The following is a 23213-nucleotide window of genomic DNA, read 5'->3' on the forward strand; positions in this document are numbered from 1 at the left end:
CGGTGCAGAACACAAGAGTGCTTATTACCTCTTCTATGTGCCTCCACATGCCACTTCCTCCGTGAGAGCACCTGGATTATTGCCTCAACACACCCTCTTCCCAAGCCCTTCCACCACAGTCGCTCAGACCTCCCGGCCTGCAAGCTGCAGGGGAGGAATGCACCTCTTCTCCCAGGCATGCTGCTGGCACTTGCACTACTCGTGTCAGGAGGATATGACATGTTACTCTCTGGCTGAGGAACCAGCAAACTGGCAGCTCGTGGGTGAATAGCTGCCTTGAGTTGGTACAGATGAAGCACCAACAACGGGCTAGGTGCTTGGCCCTCCCAGCCTCTGGCCCCAGGCACTCAACCCGATGCAGTCATGAGGTGCAGTACGGCTGGGGCATGAATCAGACAGAGCGGGTGGGTGGCCTGTGGTCTGAGGTGAAGGCGGGTGCTTGGTACAAGAAGAACCCAAGACTCTGGAAGGGCAGCACAGAGAGGGCTGGGCTTGAGCAGGGGGTGTTACATTTTTAGCAATGGCGGTTTCACAGCCAGTGTTTCAAGCATTTGCCATTGACCAAAGAGGCATTTCATGAGCAGTGTCTACTTGCCTGCCAAGAGTGCCCCTCACATTTTCATTAAACACCTCGCAACACATGCTGCTCTGGGAGGCCGGGAAAGCAGAGTCCCTGCAGGCCCGTGCCTGCCCGAGGCCAGTTTTAGGTGTTGGCTGGAGATGCAAGGTTTGATTAAGGACTCGCTGTGCGTAGGCACATCTCAAGACCACCACACACTGTACAGCTGGGACTCAAGCCCACTGCGCACTCCAGACCCCATCCCATACTCACTTTCTTGCCGTGTCACTGGTTCATATGACAGGATAGTGTCCTCTTGTCCTTCTGGAATAGAGCCAGGGAGAAGCAGGTGAGTGTTTGCAGGGGCCTCTCCTGCCTCAACCCTTTGCTACCAGAAAGCAGCATGAAGGCAATAGCCAGCCAGGAGCTGCCATACACAGAAGTGCCCCAAAGGCCTCTGGGTTGCCCACCTCACTGGACAGTGAAGTCCCAGGGTGACAGCGCAGTGCACAGGACAGTCCCAGCCGGGGGTGCTGCTCCTGACCAGGCCTGCCTCAGGGCAGTGTTCCTTTCTGACTGTCCCAGGAAGACCCAACACAGTACGTGAGCGAGAGCCATTCCCCCATCACGCTGCCCCTGCAGCCAACCCAAAGGCTAGTCTGGCCAGCAGGTGGGCTGCACTCTAAGCCCAGGTGGCCCATGACTTGGTCAGACATGTGCTGCCAAACACCAGAGGGTGCTCTTTCTGCCGGCTATGACCCAGGCTAAAGGCCAAGAGTCCTCCCTTCCCATGGCCCCCCCAGCCCAGAGGGGCAATCCGCCCACCAGCTGCTTTGAGGATCCTATGCCACAGCCTGACTGCTCCCGGGGTTACCGGGCTGAACGACGCCTGGAATAGCCACATTCTGGGCTCCAAGCCAGGCAGGACCAACTCAGCCATTCCCATTCCGCTCTGTGTGTGGGGAGACGTAAACCCCAGCGCCCAGCTGCTCTGTGGGGACACTCCAGAGGTCCTGGATCCCTGGCACCAATTTCCCTGCCTGGGCTGGGTGCAGCCTGTTTGAAGCCTTGTGGGAGAAAAGGCGCTGGGGACACTGCCCTCATTGCACACACTTTCTGTGCCAGGCCCTCTGAGCTGCCTGGCCGGCACCACCAGCGCAGCGCGTTTGGTTCAGAGCATCCTGGCAGGGCAGGATCAGTTCCTGGCTGGAAGCGTAAGCTGTGCAGCTGCAGCTTTGTCGCAGGAGGAGAGAGAAGCCTCGGGCAGAATGCGCTTTATTGCTGCGGTAGCTGTTAGTGCCCCTGCAGGGCGTTAGCAGCTGGTAGAGATCTTCCTCTCTGAGCACAAGCTTTCCAAGACCTATGGGGGTGATATCCCAGGGGCTGGAAGTCACGACACAAGAGCCACGTGGCACCCCAAAGCTAGAGCGCCTTGGGGCAGGACTCTCTGCTGGGACAGGTCAAAGAGTGACCTCTAACACCTCATGGCTCCTACATCACTGCATCCCATCGCTGCCACTAAGGAAACTGCTAACCAGGCCTGGCAAAAAGCTCCCATCCCCACGAGGGAGCTGGCCACAGCATCTCTAGGGCCTTCAGTTCGAGTGGCCAAAGGAAGCATCGGCCTCCGAACAGGAAACACCATGGGGACAACAGAGGAATGAAAATGCCTAGAACATACACACACAGAGGTGAGAGACAGCAGGAGAGAAAGACACTTACTGGAACTGCTCTCGCTGTCACTGGTGTTTGATGTCACGCCCTCTGCAAACCAACAAGAAAAAGACGCCAATTCAGAACACGTGCAGCCAGGAACTCACAAAGGGCACATGGGGTATGAGACAGACAGTCACCCAATGCTAGTGGCCACAGGACACAGGCAGAGGACATGGTCAAGCACAGCCGTGGGGCCCCCACAGCTGATGGCAGCCGGTGGACAGTGAGATTCCTCTTACAGATTCAGCCCCCATCCCTTCCTCCTGCATTAGAACTGGCATTTCCAGGTGTAGGGCGCCACTGCAGGAGGTTCATTTCAGGGTCCTTCAGTCAGTAGCTTCAACAGGGAAATCCAGTTAACTGCGTCTGGGGCACCTTGCCAAGTGTGAAAGGGGGAAGATGTGAACGCCGGAGGCAGGGGTGTCTCTGTAGCTAGTGGGTTCCCTTTCCCCAGGCAGCGTGCATAGGGATGGGAAGCAGCTCTGCCCCTGGCATTAGTAATGGCCTCCCCAGGCCTCATCCTGCATCATCTCCAAGAGCAGGGAACTGCCCCCCCTTGAAGGGTACAGCATAAACCCACAGAGAGGGGTGAGGTGGGGCACGGGGCAGGGCCCCTGCCAGCTGTCCAGTCACATTTCAGTTTGAGTCCCCACTGGGCCAGGTGTCATGCAGGGAGGGGGAGCAGAGGAGGGAAGCTGCCGCAGCACACGGATACACCAGCACAAACCCTAAAGCAAAGTGCAGTCTGACGAGGGCAAACCAGCCTGGGGGAGGGACTCACAGAGACAAGACACGGACAAGACGGAACAGAGTTCGGGGCCTTGCTTGTTTAGGCCATGTCCAATGCTGCGGCCCCTCCGCAGCCACTGGGTCGCTCACTCGGCCTGCACCTCCCCCTGGCTGCCTGCTCCCAGGGGCAGGGGGCTGTGCTGGTCCCGAAGGCGTGGGCAGCCAGGGGACTGCTTGCACAGAGCTGGCCTCTAAGCAGAAGCTGTGAAGATCGTCTCTCCAAAGGGAGTCAGGAAGAGGAGCCGTTCCACAGCTCAGGGTACATGTGCACGCACCCAGCACGGGGAGCAGGCGACGCAGCTACCTGCTTAGTGAAGCGCCTGCAGCCCAGGTCACTTGCCCCGATTGCCTGCCAGCAGCAGTCTCCAGTGCAGCCATGACGCTAACTCATCTGGGCTGGCATTAAAGCAGGGAGCCGGCTGGATCCAAGCTCCAGCTGTGACCATCAGTCTAACAAGAGGAAACAGAGCAGCTCACCCTGCAATCTGGAGGGAGGGGGCGCACTCAGGGCAGGGCTGCCTCATTCACCGCTAGGGAATTCTAACTCGCCATGTGAGCAGCACCAGGGGCTCCCCCAGAGCCCTGCCCCCTCCACCTCCACTGACTGGGATTGGAACCCGCAGCCTCAGAAGCAAGAGCAAAGCCTTCAGAGCGACGAGCACTGTCCGTCAAGTGCAGCACTAACTCCCAGTCCTGATCCCAGCCTCCCCCCGGCGCAGCGCCAGACATGCCAGACATGGAGAGCCAACGATGTGCATTTAAATGAGACTTACTCAGGTTCTTTGCTCCATAATAATCGTCACTTAACCCAGGGAAGTCCTGATTTCATAGACCGCAGGAAGGGGCAGAGAGCCAGAGAGAGGGGAGTAAGAGACAGAGAGAGGAGAGGAAGAAGACAGAGCCAGGTGAGCATTAGTGACAGGAGTGCAGAACGGCCAAGAGCTGCAATTGCAAGTGAGGTTACAAATTCAGAAGTGTCTTTGCTGGGGCAGGCAATACACCAGCCTTTGCACTGCTGAGCAGAGCAGCGTCCTCTCGCTCAGCCCATGGCCATCTCAGGGCCTCCAACCAGCCCCCACAGGGCCCAGGGCAGCCATGCCAAAACCACAGCCCAGAGACCAATGGTGCCAGTGTGCCGGACTCCTTCTCAGGCTACCTGCTCACTGAGTGCACTCTGGGAGGGCGCTCGCTGAGGAAGAGCTGGCTCCCTGGAGCAGGCTAACACCCCCACCCCTGAGTGAGCTGCTCCAATCCCAGCGGTGCTGCTGGAAGTTGAGGGGAGGCATTCCCAAGAATGTGCCTCACTCAGCTTTTTGATGGACTGGCGAAGGCCAGGTACGTTGCATCTCCCACTCCAGGTGTCTGAGGGACTGTCCATGCCCCAGAGCCCTCTGCCCACACCCACGCTCTAGTACATTCCAAGGCTGAGCCTTGCAGCTTTCCTGGAAAGGCTGAGGAGTACTTCAAATCCCTCTGCAGGTCTTTGCTTCAGCTCCCCTAATCCCAACACTTCCACGGGCAGAGTGCGCAGGGGAAGGACTCTGCTCCCTGACCAGCACTCCACAAGCAGATTTAGTCAAGTGCGGTGAAGCATTTCAAGGGAGGGAGACGGGCTGCAAGTTTCTACCTATAAGAGGAACTAGACAGGGAGTGGGGTCCCCACCCCCACACCATGAGCACATGCTAACCTGGGGCTGGCAGAGAATGGGCCCTCAAACAGACTTTACAGAGCCTAGAGGCAGGAAGTGAGTCCCCTTTAGTCATGAACTCAATTATGTTCAGTTGCCTGATGCCACCCTCTACAAGCAAGCCGTCCCCCATCCCCCAATGATCCCAGACCACAAACCCTTCCAGGAGGGAAAGCACCAAGCCAAGCCCCTTCCCCAGGGACTCTCCCAGACATGGCTCCCACTCCCCCACGAATCCCTACAACCACTGGTCACGGACATGTTGGTGCACTGTGAGCTGTGCACTCTGAGCAGAGGGGACGCTGGGATTTCACAATTCGCTGGCAGAGCCGAGAGAGGGGGGCCTTCCTCCTAAGGAGGATTTGTATATTCATTTAGCCAGTGCAGTTTGGGTCTGTCCTACCTTAGTTATGACACCTGCAACCACACATATGCAGATGCATTTAGCAAGCGCACTGGGCAGCCAAATCACCAACATCCTACGCCACAGGCCCTGGAGGATGCAGATGCACATACAGCTTTTATGGCTGAAGTCAGGCCCAGGAAGGAACAAGAGGCGTGCTGGACTCACCCAGAGCCAGATTTTTAGAAGAGCTCAGCAGGCTGGGTACTGAACTCGTCTGAAAATCTGGCTGCTCTCCCTCCATAAGCACAGCAGATGGAGGTCTGTGCCAGCAAGGCGAGACGCCGTGCAGGTGGTGTGTGGACGGGCTCTTGGTCCTGGCCCCAGCTGCAATGAGCCACAGAGCGGAGACCATTCTGAGCAGTGCACCATGACATGGGAATACAGCACGGCAGGTGGGTTTGCTCTGCCTGGCTCCGCCTCCTCTCCTACCTGTGAGGACCACAGCTGTCTACATGGACACTGCCGACAAAGCACCCAATGTGTTACTGAAAGCTGATGACATGTAGCACGTGCAGAGGAAAGGCAGTGCCAGGCGAGTGGCCCTGCCGCACAGAACGCAGGGTAGGAACACCTCCCTCAGTGGCTCACTGGCCAGCAAACCCCTCTGTAGGAAAACTTTGTAGGAGGTTTGTGTGTTGAACCCTTCAGTTCCTCAGAGAAGCACGGTCCACACGCTTCTCTCTGACTGATCTGAATAGACTGCGCTTCCCTGCGCCGGCGTGCACAGCCCTTTGCACCCAGACACTCTGCTGTTTTCACCACACTGACACCTTAACACATGCTCAGTTCAGCTGTTACTCTGTTGAGAATGTGCTGGGGGGGGTGGGGGGGGGAGCCTCTGACCGTCCTGGTCTCTCTGCTCCATTTGCCCCACTCTGAACACCCTCCATTCAACACAGGGGGCTTGCTGGGGGTGTCAGAGCAGAGATCCTTGATCACAGCCATGCACCATCAGAGCACGGCCCCATCCAGGGTTTGTCCTCGTGTGGAGCTTCCTAGCTCCATGTGGGAAGCGGGATGGGTGACCTTCCAGCAGGGAGAGTCCAATGAGGCTGCCAGCCCGGGGTTCATGCCTTACCACCCCCTTGGGAAATGGTGCCAGAATCACTATGGAACGTGCTGCTGTCTGTGCAGGCAGCTGGAATTCCTCCAGAAAGGGAGCCAGGCACAGGACAGCTCTGCGGGCCACAGTGATTCGCCCACAGAGGTGGCTGGATTCACTACTCCTAATTGGTTCATGCAGATGAGCACTGCCAGGTTCTCACTATAGACGGCAAGACCGTTTCCCAATTCCAGGAGTGGGACAAGGGGCTGCAGCCACTCACACCTGCCCATTTACAACATTAAACACAAGCCTTTGAGCACCATATTCCCTCACCTTGTTTTGAGAGTGAGGAAAGGCAGAGCCCCTGGCGCATCAGGGAGAGCAGAGAAAGGCAGAGTAGAGGTTTGAGCATATGCTCAGAAGTTGTGAAAGGATGAAAAACACCAAACAGCTGAGAGTGCGCCAGGCAGGTCTCCATCGCCCAGAGTCTGGACAGAAATCCTGGGCCATGGCCAGAGGCAGCAGCTGGGAGAGGCACTTTTACTGACACAGCACCCGTGGCTGGGAGTCAGGCACTAGGGAAGGGATGAGGCAGTCTCTACAGGCAGGCAGGCCAGCTGGCCGGGGTTGGCTTTGCCCAGTGACACGGATTGTTCTGTGCGATCTCTATAACGCCAGCCATGGCTGTGATGGCCAGAGCCCAGCCTGAGTGCCACTGCCTCTGGAACAGCTTCGGAGGTGAGGGCAAGGCAGGAATCTCCACTTCCACCATTGCTAGGCAGTGGGAGAAGAGGCAACACTCCATCTGAGTCTCCTGAGCTTGGGAAACCATTGCAGGCTCTGGGTCTGTCTCTCAATACGGGTGGGAAGCCACTGGGACACTCGGGTAGGTGCAGCCTGAGCTTGGTAAGCAGTTTCAGAGGGACCCACTGGTCCCACAGCAAGTCCCATCCTGCCTCTATCTCCTTGCTGAGCCACTTCCAACGGAGAAGGCTCCCAGAACAGTTCTCAAAGGGTGGAGTTGTGCCGTTTGCAAGGGGATTCCCAGCTATTCTGAATGCAGGCTCTTTGGCGAGGGAAATGCACTCAGCCCAGCCCGCCACATGGAGCAGGTGCTGGGGTTTGGGTGGGGATTGCACACTTTGCCCTCTCTGGCCAGCGGCTACTTACGTTCCTGTCCGCTGCTCTCCTGGGCCAGGTTCTCTTTGCTCTTGTAAAATGGAAACTTTCGGGAGAGGCGGAAACTCTTTTTACGTTTCGTTTTGATCGACTGTGAAGAACATGGAGATGGAAGGGAGGACAGAAAAAACAAATGGTGTTTAACGCATGCACGAAAAATTAAAATGAAGAGACAATGAGGCTCTGTGGCAGGGCATTCACCCTCAAATGAAATCATGGAGATTACATGGAAACTATAATGCAGGAGAAAAATTAAGTGTAGAGAAAATGTTGTAGGGATGTTGGAAGTTGACTACCCAATCCGCTTTCCACAGGAGCGAGGCCGTGTCCCTAAAACCCCCCTTCTTAGTCGGAAGTGTTGTTTATTAAGCAGCCAGGCTCTGACCTCCAGCCTCCCATCGTAGGGAAGGCTCATGCACTTGTGCAAGACGGTCTGAGGTCAGCTCCACCCAGCCAGGGTGTTTTGCGATACACCTTTTGTTCACAAGCGATCTAGGGCTTGACCACCAGCTTATGGGGTCACACACAGTGTCACAGGGAAGTTCTGCTACAATGTCAAGTGTCTTTGTTGAAATCTCCTGGCCTGCCCCAGGCTGCCAGCTCTGTAGATTTGTAGCCAAAACCCACGCAGGCAGGGAGGGGATCTGCTGTGCAGTTTGAACAGAAGCCTAAGAAGCAGCCCAGCCACACACAACTTGAGTCCAGCTGGTCTCAACTGCTCTCTACTCAGGAACACTGGCTATCTTCCCAAGTGAGAAGCGTTACAACATTAGCCTCGGACGCTCCTTCGCCCCTCTAGCTTCCACCTCAGGCCATCCCGGGCACCCCCGCTCTGGCACTTACCCTGTTGGACTCAATCATCCCAGTCCGGGCGTGAAACTTCACTGTTTTCAACCTTGCACGCTCCTTCTTTTCCACCCTGATTAAAGTCAAACGAGAGAAAGCCCTAGTTCATGTGTGTGCAGCTCGCTGCCCTGCCCCGGTCCTCTCCACACGGTGCTTGCTGAGCGACATCGGTGGGCAGCAACGGGCAGAGAGTCACCTCTGCACCCGAATGGTCACCGCCCTATCCATGCAATAAGGCTCCCTCCGGCACCCAAACCACCTGACCATGCCATCTGTGAGGAGAGAACACTTGGGGGCGGCTCTGGGCCATTGAGCAGCTTCTGCTATTAGCAGCAATTTGATCAAGCAGCTTGTCATGAGTCTAACCAGCGCCAGGAACCTGGAGGAGAGAGGAGCCAGTGGGGAGCCTAGCCCTCAACACGCTGATCAACTGAACCGCGTGCCCAACACGAAGAGCCCTTCAGGGGGAAGAGGGGGCGTGGGGCTGCCCCTTCCCAGGCACTCCCGAGGAAGGAGATGGATGGACAGACATGTGGCAGAGGCACACAGCAGAACAGCTCACCTCTAGGAGGGATCAGGATGAGGACACAGAAAGCCTCTCCCCTCCCCTCAGCTGGTCCCCCTGAAACTAGGAATGGGTCACAGCCCTCCCGTGTGCAGAGGTTGTCCAGGGAGCAAGCGCCACTAGAAAGGCTGAACTCTGCCCCAGGCCTTCACCCCGTCGCACTGGAAAGCTGCCCAAAGGACATTCTCTGTCTCTGCAGACCAGGACCCTCCCCTCCCCCAGCAGGCGGCTCCGGTTCTGCCAGCAAGAACTGAGTACTGCCCCTGCAGCAAGCAGAGCCCACCTGTACCCGCTGGCACCTGCACGTCCCAACCGCTCTGCCTGGCGGCAGAGGGGAGCAAAACATCACGCCCGTCTCACCCAGCCCAGCATCTGTTTCGACATGAAACCCACAGAAACCACAAGCAGAGCTGGTGGTTAGCTGGTTCCTCCTCTCTCTGGGCTCTGTGGTTTCACATTGGATGGGACCTGGCTCACAGGCAGATCCTTGGTGGCACACAAGACACAGGCTGCATGGCTCTGGCATCAGGGGCATTGAGCTCCTCAGGGCTAGCAGGGCTGGGGACTGCAACTCCCGTTTTCAACCACGGCAGAGCCAGACTCTCACCGACCGAACAGAACCAACTGCTCTTCTCATCTCCTCAGCTGTTCTTCAGGGAATTCACAGTCCAGGTCGCTTCAGGAGAAAGGGTCTCACTGCAGACCTATCATCAACCCCTGCTTCCTATTCACCATGACCTTGATGGTGCACAGCCCCGCAGGGGACCAGTGAGAGCCGCCTCCCAGCAGCTGCCCGTGGGGGTGTCACATACACAACTGGGGATGGGAGTCACTGGCACCACCACCACCCATGGCTCCTAGCAGCTGGAGCAGGTCCGTGCAATGCCATGTAGGGGCACAGTCCCTGCGCTTGGCTAGATCCATTGTGGAGAAAGGGGAGAGGGGAAGAGGGCTGCTGCAGGGCCACTCACCTTTTTTTGCTGGGGATGACCCCGATCTGCTCACTTTCTCCGTGGGGGGTCACTAGTCTCGCTTGCCACCACTCATCATCTGAGGCATTGATGACATGCAGAATGTCCCCATAGGAGAAGCTGAGCCCCTGGCTTGGCAGGCAGCTGTCCCGGGTCCTGTCATAGTCAAACAGGGCTCTGCAAAGGAACAGAAGGGGAAGTGAGACTCTCCCCTGCGGACAATGGTACAGGCCACTCCAGCAGGCGAGTCCGCCATAGCCAATGGCTACTGGACAGCAGGTGGGTCAGACCAGGCGACATCCCATAACCTGCTGGGGCTCAGCTGGGCCCCCCAAGGGAACCCGAGGCTGAAGTTACACATTTGGGATCCTCAGTAACCAGTTCATTCCTTATTCACACCTGGCTCTGCTGTGAGGACCTCTCCCAGCTTGAGACATTGACCCAGGTGGTGAGGCATTTCCTGGGCAAGTGGTACCCCTGCTACTGTAGAATTTGAGGCCCCCTTGTCCCACTCCAGCGGGACCCTCTGACCAATGCTGTGTCCCCCTCGCTCAGAGGGAAGGGAGGCCAGAGATGTGAACAGCACATTGAGAAGATAAATTGTAAAAACTCCTGCAAGCTTCCAGGATCTCTGGTTTCCTAGTAACACAGAGCAGGTGGGTTTATTTAACCTGCCAGGGTCTCTCTGACATCCCATAACTTCTTCAAGCAGTTTCAGCCCTGACTAACATTAATGATAAAACATCTGCATTGTCCATACACACCACACTCAGGCTTCCCTCTCCAAGGGGAGATGGGAAAATTCACTGTAGATGGTCACCTCTGAGCTCCCTTTGCTGATGAAGTATAACAGGCCAGACACCAGAGACTCCTACAACATGGTGAGGGGTTATTCTCAATCACGAGAGAAGCCCTCCCAATGTGCTTGTAGAAATGTAAATTGGCTGAAACATGAGAAGAAACTGGGGAAGTAGCGTATATACTCGTTCATAAACCGAATATTTTTGGTAAAAGAGTGACGCATCAAAGAGCGGGGGTCGGCTTATAAACAGGTCTACACCAAATTTTGATGATTTTAAACTCTATGGAATCATTGACTATCTAATACGTTGTCATTTTGTTTACCTGGAGCGTTCACAGGCATAGAGCCCCTCGGCTTCCTGTGGCCGCAGTTCGCCGTTCCCAGCCAATGGGAGCTGCGGGAAGTGACGTGCCACTTCCCGCAGCTCCCATTGGCTGGGAACGGCAAACCGGGGACACTGGGAGCTGAGGGGCTCCGTGCCTGCAGATGCTCCAGGTAAACAAAACGTCCAGGCCCGCTAGCGGCTTACCCTAACAGGCCAGGAGCCAAAGTTTGCCAACCCCTGAAATATAGGGTCGGCTTATGAAAAGGTCATACATTTTTTGCTATTTTTACCTAACAGTCTTGGGGGGTCAACTTATAAATGAATGGGCTAATGAACGACTATATACAGTAATAACCAGCAGAGGCTGTTGGACCAAGGAGGCAGGAAAAGAGACTGGGGGGCGGGGGGCAAGAGTCAGATTTATCCAATTCCTTTCCACCAGATGAACCTGCCCTCCAGATGCACACAGACAAAGGTGAACGGACAGAGCACAGAGATGCCACCCTTGCTCTCATTGTTTACCACCACCAGTATCCCTGGATGCAAGAGGAACCTCGAATTGCAGGAGGAGGAGGAGGAAGGGAGAGACCTGAGGCTTTGGAGCTCAGAACACAGTTGCAGAGTACGTGCAGTTTGGGCTGCTTTTGTTTCTTGAGATACCTGAACCATGGAGCAAAGATCCCAAATGCTGGCATCAGCCTCGCTGTGAGTGCTCATCCTATGGAGCTGGTTGCCAGCCTGCCTTATTAGACAAGAGGGACGCATGCGACTTTTGAAGACACTTCTTTTTTGTAGCTTCTTGAATTAATTGTGTTACAACACTAAGTCATGCTCCCTGCTCTGGTGGTTTAACAGCAGGAGGCTGTACTGAGCTTGTTCTGTCTCAGCCCAGATTTCCTTGATGAAATTACTGATAGAAGAAAGCAGATCATCTCTGATTTCCCTTTCATGGAGACCCACTATCCCCAGGTTCCTTCCTCTTGCTCCATCCACCAGGCCTGTCAATTCTTCCTTGAGCCAATCACTTGCATTTGTTTTTTACCAATTCAACCTGTGGCTAGAGATTCTCTGCCTTCAATACCCCCAATCCAGCAGAATTTCTTGAGAAAGTCATGCGCCAAACCAGCTCCAGTTACAGTCACTCTTTCATGCAGTGTCATTTGTTCAGAAAATACACGGGCCTTTTTGCAGGTCTATGACCATTTTTTGTATTGCAGCATCAGGGTTTCCATCCTCACTGCTTGGGGCCCAGAAAGGCTAGGAAGGGCCCATTCCACATCAGAACTGTCTCCCCACACCTGCTTCCCTGCCGTGGGTTTGAAGAAGTTGCCATTTAATATTTTGGATGGGATAAAAGGAGTCCTGAGGGTGCCGTTCCACTCCTGATCAGCTGAGAAGCTAGCAGCCTTCTTCCCCGGCTCCTCCCCCAGGACCTCTCCTTAGGAAGCTTTAGGCTGGCTACATACAGTATGCGAAACAGTAAAAGCCAAATGGCTGTAACCTACATTGTGTGTGCAATTAACTGAGAACAAACTTTACCAGAGCAGTAAAGCCGAAGCCAGTGCATGCCAAGGAATGCCACAGTTAAAACATGAGAGAGAAATACTAAATATCACAACACACATTCTAAAAGCAACTCAGCTCATGCGCTTGCCAGCTTCAACCCGCCAGTGTCCAATACCCATTTCTCCTGCATCATAAACCTTCCCAAAATAGGCGACCTCAGTCAGCTGCACTCCACACATAACCCACAGACTGTCCTCCAGTTCCACGCCCACTACCGGCCAGGTATACCTACCCTCCATATAGAGACACAACCCTCTCCTATCCCAACTACCCACTATGATCAAAGAGACCCACTGTATTCTTCAGGTGTATTCCAGAAACAGCTTCCTCCCACACAGAGCAGAAGCCCCAGTCTAGCAGCTGGGACAGGGAGGACAGCAGCAGTGTTCTCTCCTTATTTGCCCTTTGGATGTGAGTCAGACAGCTCTGCAACCATGAACGCTGCAGAACTCAAAGTAGACCTGTTCTCCAAGCCAGGCTGGTACATTGCTCATTGAGCAAGGAGGAGAGAAGGGAATTGACAGGCCTGCAGAATGTGTTAACCTTTCCTCTGTAGGCAGGGATTGGAAGTGTTTCTAGAGTTGTGGTTAAATCCCTTGTAGACGGATAGGGACAGCCACACAAACAGGTCAGGCCATTTTCAGAATTTACATGTGTACATTTTATTTCAGAGACTGTGTGAACTATGAATATGTCTGAATATTTATCTACCTTCCCTTAATAGTTCCCTTCCACACTTTTAAATGTTTCCTGCACTAACAGTTTATCCAACGTATTTCGTTTACAATGCAGGAGTTCCACTGTTAACATTTCTGAGCAGCAACAAAGATGGATCTGATCATTTCTGTCGAAGGGAAAGGAACAACAGCACTTTTTCTATGCAAGTTTTGAGGGGAGTGAATACAGAGCTTACACTGGAATCCAAGCCACAGCTGTATCTGTGAAGCTGCCCCCGAGTAGTTCCACACGCAGCACGTTTTTACACGACCTCAAATTTCCAAAGCAGTGTGATCTGCTTCCTTCACACAGACACACTCATTCTACAACAAATGCAGGAGTACAGGTGAACCGTCATGGCACGTGCCACACGTGGCTGCAGAATGGGACTGGAAGCCTGGCTTTACAGCTGACTTCACTCAAGCTAGAGGAAAGCTTTGTTAACTGTTGTCATAAGAGGACCCTTATGTTCACTCTAAGATGCAACTAGCTCCTAGCTTCCTGTGATCAAGCAGGATCCAACACAACACACACAAAATCCTCTCTCCCCGGACTTGTCTTTACTCTGTGGCTCTAGAGCAGAATTAGACTCCAGTAGTTCCCTGCACAGACCCTGGCACCGGCTTAATCCCAGGCCTCTAACTCATCTTAGAGTCACTTGGCCTTCTCTCATGCAGAACTGGTCCTACACAGAGCTCCACAGCCTGATGGCCTACACCACACACTAACGACTGCCCTAGTCCCTAATAACTCTGCTCACTGACCAGCTGGGTTGGGCACTAGCTTCCCAGGATGATTAGCCAAGTAGTCATTTGGGATAGACAGGTTAGACAGCTACAGTGTCAAGTCAGAGTAACAAAACCGTTTGAGTGATTTCTCCAAACTTCCAAGGAAGCTTTTCTCGCCATTACCTTCTGAATTACTGGGGAGCGGTGGGGGCTAAAACCAGAGCTTCTAAGAGAAACTTGACTTGTTGCTGTCCTTTTAAAGATCTAGTCTTTCTAGTTTTCACATCCAGCCCTCGAGCCCCAGACAACATTTGTGCATTTACAATCACATTCCTCTATTGTTAATGTGTTCGTCTCTCCCCTGTTGCTGTGAGACCCCCCCCCCCCCCAGACAAGAGGGGAAGCAGTGACACTGGCTAGACACAGCCTGCTGTCACACACAGGAAACACCCTGAGGCCAGAGAAACTCTTTTCTTTCTCTAATTACTTTCAGTTCCAGGAACATGAGGTGAGGCTTATAACAGTGGAAGGTACAAATGTCTCAGTGTGATTTTTTCCACTGACTGCGTCCCTTTAACTGGGGCTCCATAGATCACAAAGCAGCAGACCTGCAGTGTGTCTCAAGTAGCCTTCTCCCAAACCATTCCTTTAAAAACGTTTCCCTCCTGTGTATAGAAGGAGCCTCTCCTCTCCTTCCCCTGAGCACTAACCTGGAGGGGGATCTATTGCAGCAGTGTGGGGAATCCTGTGACAGCGATGAGTCCGGCATGGCTGGTGTCAGGAGAGCCACACCTGTCCCTTGGGTGCACCCCAGCTGGTAACCGCTGACCCAATGACTAAGTCGTGCAGACCCTCCGAACCAGTGCAGTCTCTAGAATGTGGCTCCTTCTCTGGTCTCTCACACCTCGTTCTCGGCTTCCCTGGCTATGTTATTTCTGTGGGATCTTTATTCCCAATGAGCACGACAAGGTCTCAGCAGGAAAGACCCAGGAAAAACTCAAGGCACTAGCAACTGAGGCTTTGGCTACACTTACACTTCAAAGCGCTGCCGCGGCAGCGCTTTGAAGCGCTAAGTGTAGTCAAAGCGCCAGCGCTGGGAGAGAGCTCTCCCAGCGCTGTCCGTACTCCACCTCCCTGTGGGGAATAACGGACAGCGCTGGGAGCACCAGCGCTGGGGCTTTGACCACACTGGCGCTTTGCAGCGCCGCAATTTGCAGTGCTGGAGAGGGTGTGTTTTCACACCCTGCTGCAGCGCTGCAAATTTGTAAGTGTAGCCAAGCCCTGAGATGTGAATGTCTCAACCGCAATCCAACCCTGCCTCCACAGTGCCATTCCATTGCCACTCTTCAGAGCAGACCTGGGAGCTCAGGAGCTCACCGTGCCCTTTCAAAATTGGAGCCTGCGCCTTCAGATGCCAGCTCAGATTTGCAACCTTGAAAGGAAGCCTCATGCTGTGTTTGGAGAGAAATTCCTCAGGATCCACCCCAGCAAAACCCTATGCTCCAACCGCAAGTGCAGGGAAGCCAGGTGGAGAAGCAGAAGTGAATCAGATGTCCATGGTCTGTACCTAGCCACCTGTGCGATATTCACCCCTGCTCTAGCCAGCCTGGTGCAGTGGTGCTGCCATCAGGAAAGCCCTTCGGGACACCTGGGATTCCCCACTGAGCTGGTCACAATGCCCCAACATCCAGGAAGAGGAAAGAGATTCCCATTTACAGCCCCTTCACACAGTAACTACTGCAGCACAACCAGGCTGGGGAGAGTGAGTGATCAGAGTCAGCTAAATGGGCATTTCAGGAACTTCTGGACTACAGCAGAGGGGATAAGGCACTTCAACATCCCAGGCAACTCCTGGAAGCAAAAGCACTTGTCCTATGACTCTGCTACCATCTACACCAGCGAGTTAAAACTTGGGGGTCCCTGCTGTCGGCACTGCTTTCACTCACAATGAGTGAGACAGGAACCATCTACATTAGAGAGTGGGGGTTGGGGAACTTCACAGAAAACTCCAGCAGAGACGCATCTTACTGCCTTTGTCCAGTTTTAAGCATCCCAAATAATCCAGCCCCAATCTGTCTCCCGGGAGGCCATTCTAGGCAACAATGGACAAGCCACATCCAAAAACACACTTCTTTTTTGTTCAGCAGTAAACCCGGGACTAGGAATTCAAGTCAACATGTCAGACGTAACTTCCCCTGCCTCAAGCCCTGCACTTAGGGTGAGGAGGCCAACAGCAGAAAACGGCAGGGCAGGGTCCTTTTAGCTAAGGGCACGTAACCCCCAGAGAGGCGGAACTTTTGAAGCCAATGGATTAAGGCGGTGTGTGTGGCTGGCACAGCCTGCTTGGGAGCAGAGTGATTAGAAATATAAAGAAATGTGAGAGCCCAGGAGAACTGGTCAGGCAGGTTCCAGAGTAAACACAGGCCCTTTAAGCATTCCTTCAGTCTCCAAGCTGTGAACTTGCTGCACACACACAGAATGTACATGCAAAAACCACACCGTCTCTGCCTTTAAAACACAGGGAGCTGGCTGGGTATATTACTACAGGGTAAATCCAGTGGCTCACAAAGGAATTAACTAAGCTGAGTCCAGCCACCCGATGCTCAGCAGGACAAACATGACCAAAGAACAAGAGGAGGGAGAATTATTTAACTATTCCTCTCCCGTGAGACTAACACAGGGAGAATAACAGCTTGTGATGCTTACACAGCCAAGGCGCTGAATCCTGGCTACAAGACTGGATCAGTTTAGAGAAAGGCCTTGCTGCATTTCTGGCCATACAGCTGCGCACACACTGCTCTGTGAAGGTACACCTGCACTGCAGTTAGACGGGGCTGGCCAGTGCCAGCTGACGGGCTAAGGGGCTCAGGCCCTCAGACCCATGTAAACATTTGGGCTTGGGAGTTCTGGGACTCTCCCACCTCACAGGGTCCTAGAGCCTGGGCTCCAGTTCAAGGCTGAGTGTCTACACCACAATTCACCAGTCCCTTAACCTGAGCCCAAGTCAGCTGGTGTGGGCCAGCCAGGGGTTTTTAACTGCAGCATAGACATACCCTGACTACGTCCATGTTAGATCACCCAGTGCATGGCCAACAGGGCACGCCTGGGGGGAGCCAGGCAGTGTTCAGAAGAGCTGTTATGGCTTGAAGAGATGCTCTGTGCAACAGCTCTGCTACCCTTGTGTGTTAGGAGAAACTGGTGATGCCCTCCAGAGCCAGCACAGATTTGGGAAAAGGGAACTGGGCTCCAGACTGGCTCAAAGAGCAACCCAACTGTCCGACCTACCTACCTAGGATATTCCCGAGGGGTCTGTCACCTTGCTATCTCAAGGGTGAATACGTCTGAGCCTGCAGAGGCGCCTGGGCAGACCCAACGGCAGCAAGGTACTAACGAGAATGCCTGCACTCTGGCAACTAGCAGTACAACAATACTGCTCTGTGGCTGAGGCAGGCATCACTTTGGGGAGGGTCTGAGGACAAAAAGCTCCATACAGGTATCACTGAGAGCTGCATCTGACCTGCAGAATCTGCATGACCCTGACAAGACAGGAGAAGGAACGCCGCCAGTGGGCCTCAGGGGGAGTTTAACACTGGCAGCGAGAAGGTGAACTGCGAATCCTGCCTGGGATTGGCAATCTGATGCAGAACATGGAGCCGCACTCTAAGGCCTCGCCTAAACTAGGTGCGCATTAGTGCCCATCATCGGCCAACAGAAGCATTCTCAAGTTTAAATCAAGACTGGATGTTGTTCTAACGCATACCGTGTGCAGGCAGAGGATGCCCCAATCTCTGCAGAGTCAGACACCTGAGGGCAGGGAGGAGAAACCGTGGTTCTATGAATCAGTGATAATAGGCTGTGCTGCACTGCCCTCCTCCTCGAGTGATTTTTTTTGGGGTGGGGGGTTGGGGGGCAAACAGATCCCGCTCTGGAAATGAGCTGCCTGGGATTAAAGCAAAAAGCAGACCCATGGAGAGCACCCACAACAGGGATCCACAAATGGGCACAACACTTGATTAATCCTGGATCTCAGTGAGATTCAGCCAGGGCCCCAGACCATACACACAGCATGGCCGAAAGCTGCACGCCACCATTTCCAAAGTGGCTCAGGGATTCTAGGTGCCCTATCTGAGACTCCGCAAGGCCCGATTCTTGGGGGTGCTCAGTGTTTCCTGACAATCAGATAAAAGTCTTGGCCTCAGAATGCACACAAGGCTGCCGTGCTCTGTGAGTGACAGCAATTGTCTGGGGTCTCCAACACCAGCCCTGGGGAAAGGCCAGATGCCCTAGAAGGAAGCCACCCTCTTCAGCTGCATTGCAATTGCCAGGCTGGAGCAGAACTATGGGCATCCAGCTCAGTACCCCAGTACCAGATGCCCCTGGGGCACCTGGGCTTTGGAGTGGGAACAGAAACTAGAGCATTCAACGTGGCAAGAGCGTCAAGGCAGGGGCAGCACAGCATCTGGTCCCTGGCCTCACTCCCAGTACGTTTTACATCTATTTCCCGGCCCAGGTAAAGCCTTATCCAGTATCACATACACTTTGCCTCTTGGGGCATCACAGGGCTGGCATTGGGGTGTGGTGTCCCATGAGTCTATTCATACTGACCTACATCTCACAGGGGGAGGGGGACCCCCAGTGTGCATTAAACTATGGCACAATCACATGATCTTACAGAGAAGGTTAAGGGGTGACTTGATTGCAGTCTAAAAGTACGAACACTGAGAACAAATATTTAATAATGGGCTCTTCAATCTAGCAGAGAAAGGTCTAATGTGATCCAGCGTCTGGAAGTTGAAATCAGACAAATCCAGACCGCAAATTTTGACAGGGAGAGTAATTAACCATTGGAACCGTTTACCAAGGTGCATGATGGATTCTCCCTCACTGACAATTTTTAAATCAAGATGGCCTGTTTTCCTAAAAGCTCTGCTCTAGGAACAGTTTTGGGGCAGACCTCTGGCCTGTGTTATACAGGAGGTCAAATAGATGATCACAATGGTCCCGTCTGGCCTTGGAATCTATCAGTCTATAAACCAGCTTGAGAGAGAGAGGCAGGCACTTGTGCACAGCTCACCAACAGCAGGGGAGGTCTGGGGTATCCACAGCCAGGGAATGCAGGTGTGTTCATCTCAAGAATAGGGGGTTATTTCCTGCTCTGGAAGACAATGGGGCAAGCGTTTCCCCTACTGATGTCATGCCATGTACTGTGGGATTGCCTCGGAGGACTGACTAAGGCAGTTTGGCAGCAAACCTTGTAATTACTGTCCTGTCCACAGCACGACAGCTCAACCAGTTTCATCTAAATCGTGCTCGAAACTACCCCACCCAGAAGGGCTGGGGCAGGGCTCTTCAAGACAGGTGTAAAATGGCTTGGAGAAGTGTGGTCACAAACCACAGGAACCACTGACAGTCTGTGACCGAGTACGGTTTAACCAGACTGCCATTAATGGGTGGTTAGAGATGAGCCAGGGGAGGGGCAGGCTGAGGTTAAAAATCATGCCATTTCAGTCACTCAGGCTTGGATGCATTTATGCATCCCAGTAGGAAGGAGTGGGGTGGTCACCTGAACTACATCCCAGGAACAGCCCTTTCCAGAGGGAAGGCAGATGTACACGTCAGCTCCTGTTTGGCCCAAGGGGGACGCTGCACGACCTCCCTGCAAGGCCTGACACCTGGCAGACAGAGAACAGTACAGGCTGATAGCTCCGCACTGGGACGTTCTCTTGTACAGTATCAGAGGGTAGCCATGTTAGTCTGGATCTGTAAAAGCAGCGAAGAGTCCTGTGCACCTTATAGACTAACAGACGTATTGGAGCATGAGCTTTCGTGGGTGCATCCGATGAAGTGGGCATTCACCCACGAAAGCTCATGCTCCAATACGTCTGTTAGTCTATAAGGTGCCACAGAACTCTTTGCTTCTCTTGTACAGGTGTAGCTCCTCTCCTTGCCCCTTCCCCACGTGCCCCAGGCAGTTTGGGTGAGCAGAGTGAGAGGGAAAGATAATTCTCTCCTGGCTAGTCACCATCACTGAGGGCATGTCTACATTACGCGCTGGATCAACGGGCAGCAATCGACCCCTGAACCCTCTCCCATCAACTCTCGTACTCCATCACGGGGAGAGGCACAGGTGGAGTCGATGGGTGGGTGTCAGCCATCGACTTACCACAGTGAAGACACCGCGGTGAGTAGATTTAAGTACGTCGACTTCAGCTATGTTATTCATGTAGCTGAAGCTGCGTAACTTGCATTGACCCCTCCCCCCGCCCCCAGTGTAGACCAGGCCTAAGGGAGCCAACCTGCCTTTCCATTGGCTGAGCACGGCGGTGAACTGCCCACCAACCCCCATGCCCTTCCACAGCTCAGCTCCCAGAACCAGACCATGATACTGCACCCACACGCCACCCTTGGTCACCATCACCTTCAGCACCCAGCACTTCGGTGCGCCAGTCAGCACAGCAGCTCCTGCCGTTTACTATGACATACCCCAGCCCCCACATGCAGCTCGGCTCGGCCTCCCAGGGCTGGACTCGAAAGGAGAGGGTGACAGTATGAGCAGTGCCTGGAAATACCCAGGGGGGCATCAAACCACAGCTTATTTAGCACCAGCCCTGCACCTTTTAATTACAAGCCCGAGAGGGAAAATGCCAGTCCTCAGGGAAGCGACTATCAGAGACAGATAACCTGCTGCTGGCCGAGTGCCTGGAGTTACAGAACAGGGCCGAGTCCCCGCCAGCAGTGGAGCCAGCACTCCTCTCCTGGGAGCTCCACTGGCTCTGCTCTCCCCTGGCTGGAGTGCCACAAGACAGTGAGCAGCTGGCCCAGATAGCCCCACCCAGGACCCTTTCCTGGCAGCCCTCATGGAGCTAAGGTACAGCAGAGACCGTGGACTACAGCCATCAGGAGAACTGGACCCCCTGCTCAGTGACTCACCAGTGAGGTCCCCATGCTACAGGACGGGAGGTACGGCAGAGCCCTACAGGCTTGTCACGCTCTACACAGCTGAAGCAGCCTGTGTCACTCACACAGCCCTGGGCTAAAGAGAAGTGGGCATGGCTGGATCTGTGGAAGGGGAGCCCACAGTGCTGCAGCAGGGATCTGGGAGGGGGAGGGATAAAGGGGCCATTGCAACTGTCACTTAACTCATCTCGTTCCAAACTTGGCTCTGACCCATAAGCATGTCCAGGGATCAAAGCGATAATCCAGCTAAGAGCTCCCCTCCCATCCACCCAGATCCTGCCTCAGGGATGTGGTGGGGGTGGGAGGAGAGGAGTCCCACAGAAAGCATCCTACACCCCGACCACAGCCCCTGGGGGTGCAGCAGCAGTGAGAGCCCCGGCACAGATCTCCAGTCCCTCCCCCTCAGGGTATGAACCCACACCCCCAGTTGCAGCCAGCAGAAATTCCCTTTGCACTGCATGCCAAGGTGAGCTCTGGAGGCTTTACATCTTCCACAGCATCCACTGCAGCCTCTGCCTGAGCGGGGCTCACTGCACCATGGGGCTGGCTTGCTACATGCAGTGAGCTGGGATGTGCACCAAGTTCTGAGAGTCACCTGCTTGCCCTCCCTGCTCCAAGTGCCTCCTATGGGAAAACGCAGAGAGGACAGATCTGGGACGTCAGGATTCCAGGTCAGTGCTCACTCCAGCCCCTGGCAGCCTCACTTGAATTTCTCCTCCCATTTCCTATTGGTCCTTTTAGTTTCAAATGGCCCACTCCCTGGAGAGTCAGAGACAACGCTGCCCTGAGCCTGGATCTGCCACCGGCTCAGTGCAGAGAGACCAGCACCCGGAAGCGGGTGCATCTCAAAAAGGGGGAACTAGAGATTCAATGCAATGCAAGGCCTACCTCAGTGCAACGTTAGGCAGCAAAGTCACAGCTCCCTCAGCAACATGCACTTGGCCTCATGCCTCCCGGGCAGTCTGTATCCAGGGCTATAGTGAGGCAAAGGTTGGACAGCACAGACTCTGCACAAGTACATGGACCTAGCCAGGGCTGCTGTGGAAGCCAGAGTGCTGGGTTGAATTGTTAAGCTACAAGGTTGCACTTAGGTTCTATTTCCCCTACGGCCTGGGGGCCAGAGACGTTTCTAGGAAGATAGGTTCACTTGAGCAGCCAAGCTCCCTCCTCCCTGGGTTAAGGAGGGTGATGAAGCTTACAGCCTGCAGGGCCCTCAGTGGGCTCCAACAGAACTGCATTTGTCAGCCAGCTTCTGCTCAGGCCTGGCCAGAAGGGAGCCCCTTGCCGAGGGCACGTGTGCGCCACGGCAGGGGACTGCAAAAAGCCACCTTGCCCTCTGGTGAAGAGAAAACTCTCCCGGGCAGAGATTCTCCACAGAGACTGGCCTGGTATAAACACTCAGAGGTGGGCCTAAGCTGCAATGGCCTCTGCCCAGCAGGAGCTAGTCACTGCAGAGGTCCCCCCAGGAGGTGACTCCAAAGGGCGGACAGAGCACCCGACACTTCACTGCAGCAGGCGTGGGGCACTGCAGCAGGCAGAACGGCCTCACGCTGCAGTTTACCAAGTGAAGGCTTGGGGTGAAATCCTGGACCAATGAAGTCAATGAGAGTTTTGCCTTTACTTCAGTTGGGCCAGGATTTCACCCTTAGCATCTGAAGTAGGCCACCCAAACCTCAGCAGCCCCGGGGGGGGGGGGTGAGGGTTCCCTGCAGCCCCCTCCTCGTGAGCCTGGGAAAGGGGGAGGAAGTGCACCTTACCGGACATAGAGAGATCTCTTCTCGCTTGTCCGGAGAGAGCCCGACCCAGAGCTCATGCTGCTGTTCATCATTTGTTCTCTTAAATCGTGGATTTTGGATTCGAAGCGGCTGTACTCTGCGGAGAGAAAGGGATGGTTAGCGAAGGGAGGGAGCTGGCCTGTCATACCCCCACCAAACCACCCCAGTCCCAGGGAGAAGGGAGAGCCAGAAACCATGTTCCGAGGTTAAAGAAGCTTCATAGAAAGGAGGCAGCTGCAGCCTAGTTGGAGGGGACGCAGCTTCTCTCAGACCCAGACACAGGACAAGGGAGGATGAAACTGTAGCATCAAACCAGATGCATCTCTCTGCTAAGATGTGTGAACACGAAGTGCAGGCACAAGACGCACAGAGCAGGCGCTGCCTCCTTAGCCCCAAATCTAGTCCATCTGCAAAACAACTAGTTCTCTGCATTGGGGAGGGAACCCCACCGCTTGCCATCCTCGAGTGCAGATCCAAGAGCTGAGCAGAGAGCTGCTAGCAGGTATGTGGGCCAGATGCTCCCAAACCTGATCGTCTTTCCAGTGCAGGGCCTGACCCACCTGAAGAGAGGGTCATACT

General features: G+C 54.4%; 1 protein-coding gene across 7 annotated transcripts in view; it reads right to left on the reverse strand.

The window, feature by feature from the left end:
• The window catches only part of DLG3 (discs large MAGUK scaffold protein 3), a 169684-nt gene that overhangs the window by 9913 nt on the left and 136558 nt on the right, over positions 1-23213 (reverse strand). For 6 of the 7 annotated variants that reach the window (XM_045030734.1, XM_045030735.1, XM_045030733.1 and 3 more), the window contains 6 exons: positions 22617-22731; positions 9765-9941; positions 8226-8301; positions 7374-7473; positions 2282-2323; positions 833-883 (listed from right to left, as the gene is read on the reverse strand). In XM_045030734.1, the coding sequence (XP_044886669.1) occupies positions 833-883; positions 2282-2323; positions 7374-7473; positions 8226-8301; positions 9765-9941; positions 22617-22731 (561 nt within the window). Of the gene's footprint in view, positions 1-832; positions 884-2281; positions 2324-3837; positions 3884-7373; positions 7474-8225; positions 8302-9764; positions 9942-22616; positions 22732-23213 lie in introns of all 7 variants that reach the window. The other variant, XM_045030740.1, reaches the window with a different exon arrangement.

Source organism: Mauremys mutica, chromosome 9 (genome assembly GCF_020497125.1).
Source record: "Mauremys mutica isolate MM-2020 ecotype Southern chromosome 9, ASM2049712v1, whole genome shotgun sequence".
Classification (NCBI taxonomy): domain Eukaryota; kingdom Metazoa; phylum Chordata; order Testudines; family Geoemydidae; genus Mauremys; species Mauremys mutica.